The sequence below is a fragment of the Anopheles merus genome, unplaced genomic scaffold (genome assembly GCF_017562075.2).
Source record: "Anopheles merus strain MAF unplaced genomic scaffold, AmerM5.1 LNR4000943, whole genome shotgun sequence".
Classification (NCBI taxonomy): domain Eukaryota; kingdom Metazoa; phylum Arthropoda; class Insecta; order Diptera; family Culicidae; genus Anopheles; species Anopheles merus.
Genome location: NW_024428523.1, coordinates 5,750 through 8,065, shown reverse-complemented (window position 1 = coordinate 8,065; position 2,316 = coordinate 5,750). Strand labels below are relative to the sequence as shown.

General features: G+C 37.6%; 1 protein-coding gene across 1 annotated transcript; it reads right to left on the bottom strand.

Moving 5' to 3' along the window:
- Positions 1-930: 930 nt before the first annotated feature.
- On the bottom strand, positions 931-2,316 carry LOC121603232 (DDB1- and CUL4-associated factor 13-like). Its single transcript, XM_041931925.1, is given in 5 exon segments — positions 931-1,028; positions 1,031-1,711; positions 1,714-1,843; positions 1,846-2,228; positions 2,231-2,316. Coding segments are annotated over 5 exon segments (1,329 nt in total). The 5' UTR covers positions 2,283-2,316; the 3' UTR covers positions 931-945.

Here is a 2,316-nt window from a genome sequence, read left to right as displayed (position 1 = left end):
CTTAGCTTGTTTATATACTGAATTTGCACCTATACCAATGTAACTGCCAAATAGAGCAGTGACAACGCTTTTGCTTCCGAACCGAGAAAGCGTGTGTTCAAATCCAGATTTTTATGATCTTTTTTCTGCGTTTATTTCTTTTTAAATTAATTTTTTCTTACTATAATTACTTGAAACAAAATTTATGTGAAGCGAAATTAAAATAATACCTTTTTAAAAAAACATAATAATTACACTATGTTCACCGTTCATTATCAGGATGGGAGAAATATGTATCTCATTTTCCTTTTATTTTAGTTATCGAAATGAGTTTGATATATTATTACCTTTCAATGAGTTGTTATTTAACAACCGAATAATGTAGACCATCTTTAATAAAGTGAATAGCTCAGAGCTTAACGCAAGAGAACATAACACGTAAATCGTGCTATCGAATCTCACGCTCATATCTGGGAACACTACAACAGTGCAGTGCTGAAGACGCTTGTAAGGTTTTTAAACAAAAATGGTCTATCACTCTGTTACGGACGTCACAAGAAGTGTAAACTCAAAAAGTTTACGCTTGATTTGTATGGGAGAGCGTAAACTTCCTGTCAAAAGGTTATAGGTTTGTATGGCTGAGATCCAGTTTACTCATAAGTTTACGCCTCGTGTGACGTTCGCGTAAGTGTTAACTGAGAATCTCTCCAGTTAAAACACATCCAGTTAGCGGTCACCTACAGTAATTGTAATTGTACGGGTAAGTAGAATAAAGAGCAAACAAACAGTCTTTCAATGGGATTAGAAAAATGTTAACCATTGACGATGGAATGATAACCGATTGTATTAGTTCTGTAATGTAGCAATAAAAACAACATGTAGCAAAGTAGAACTAAATGATACATAATTTGTATTTATTGAACAAGATGACCTATTTCAATGCGGAAAATTAAGGGAACGTTTGAGCTAGTGTTCAGATCTAACAACCTTAGTTTTAGCTTCTGCTACGTAAGGTACACTACCAGGCTTTGAATTTCGGCGTTTGTTTTCTCCTTCTTTTTATTCTTAAGCTTTGCGGTGCGAATTTTAGCCTGTTGATTAAAAACGATTTTCGGTATCTGGCGATGCTGGGCGATACGTCTTACAGATGGATGAGCTGCATATTTTTCCTTGAGAGCAGTATTGTAGTTAAATGCATTCTTTTCACGCATTTGTAATGATCCCAATTTTTCGGCTGCATTTGCCTTCCATACACGAAGATTCATCTCATCGGATCCGGAGAAAATATATTTATTATCCATACTCCAGTTGACGCACGTGACGTGTTGCATGCGTTTTGTGTGGTATATTTCTCTACTATTAGCCTTTGCTGCGTCAAATATACGAATGGTTTTATCATAGCTTCCGGAAACAAATTCTCTTCCAGTAGGAGCATAATCTACCGATGTAACTGGGCCTACGTGACCATGGTGTATTTTTAACGGGTGTGTAAACCGCCTAATATCGTACGTGTAAAGATTATAGTCTTCGTTAGCTACAGTGAAATAAAATGCTTGCATTGGATTCCACGAAAGCTGATTAGAACGTAGAGTCATCACAATTTTGCGGATGGGGTTTGTTTCACGTTGATCATATAATATTATCCCTCGATCCGAACCACATGCCGCAAGAAGTGTTGTTTCGATTGGATTGTACTTAATGTCTTGCAGTAAATCTACACCCCATTTAGTTCCTTCAAAGGTTCGTTGCGACTTTCGTCCCAGATATGGCAAGTTTCACCACTTGTTGCAAAGTTAGGCCCCTCGTAGCTGTGGGATAGCGATGCTAGAACAGTTTTAGTTATTATCATGTTCGCTGGCTTAACAATATAATCTCCTGTCCCGTTGATATTAAATTCCATGTCATAATTTTCTTATCGTCGCCAATCGTAATAATGCTGGATTCGTCGGAGCTGAATGCAATTCCTCGACAATATCCGACATGGGCATTAATACTCATCATACATGTTTTATCAGCCACATACCACAGCTTGACATTGCCGTCGTAAGCACCACTCGCAATAAAAGATATTTTAGCGTAGTTCTTGGATATGATAGAAACGCCATCACAATGACCATCAAGATTACCGACGAAAGGCTTCGCAAACACTCTTTCCAGTTTGGTAGCATTCAACGCACGCACGTACTCCCTAGTGCTTTGAAATGGGTGTACTTCCTTATCATAATTACGGAAAGACTTGTGATATCTTGTTTTGTCTCACGGACATACCTATCAGGGTTCCTTGTAATAACTTTTACTTTCATTTTAGTTAACACGGGGAACTGTAGGATGTTGTTC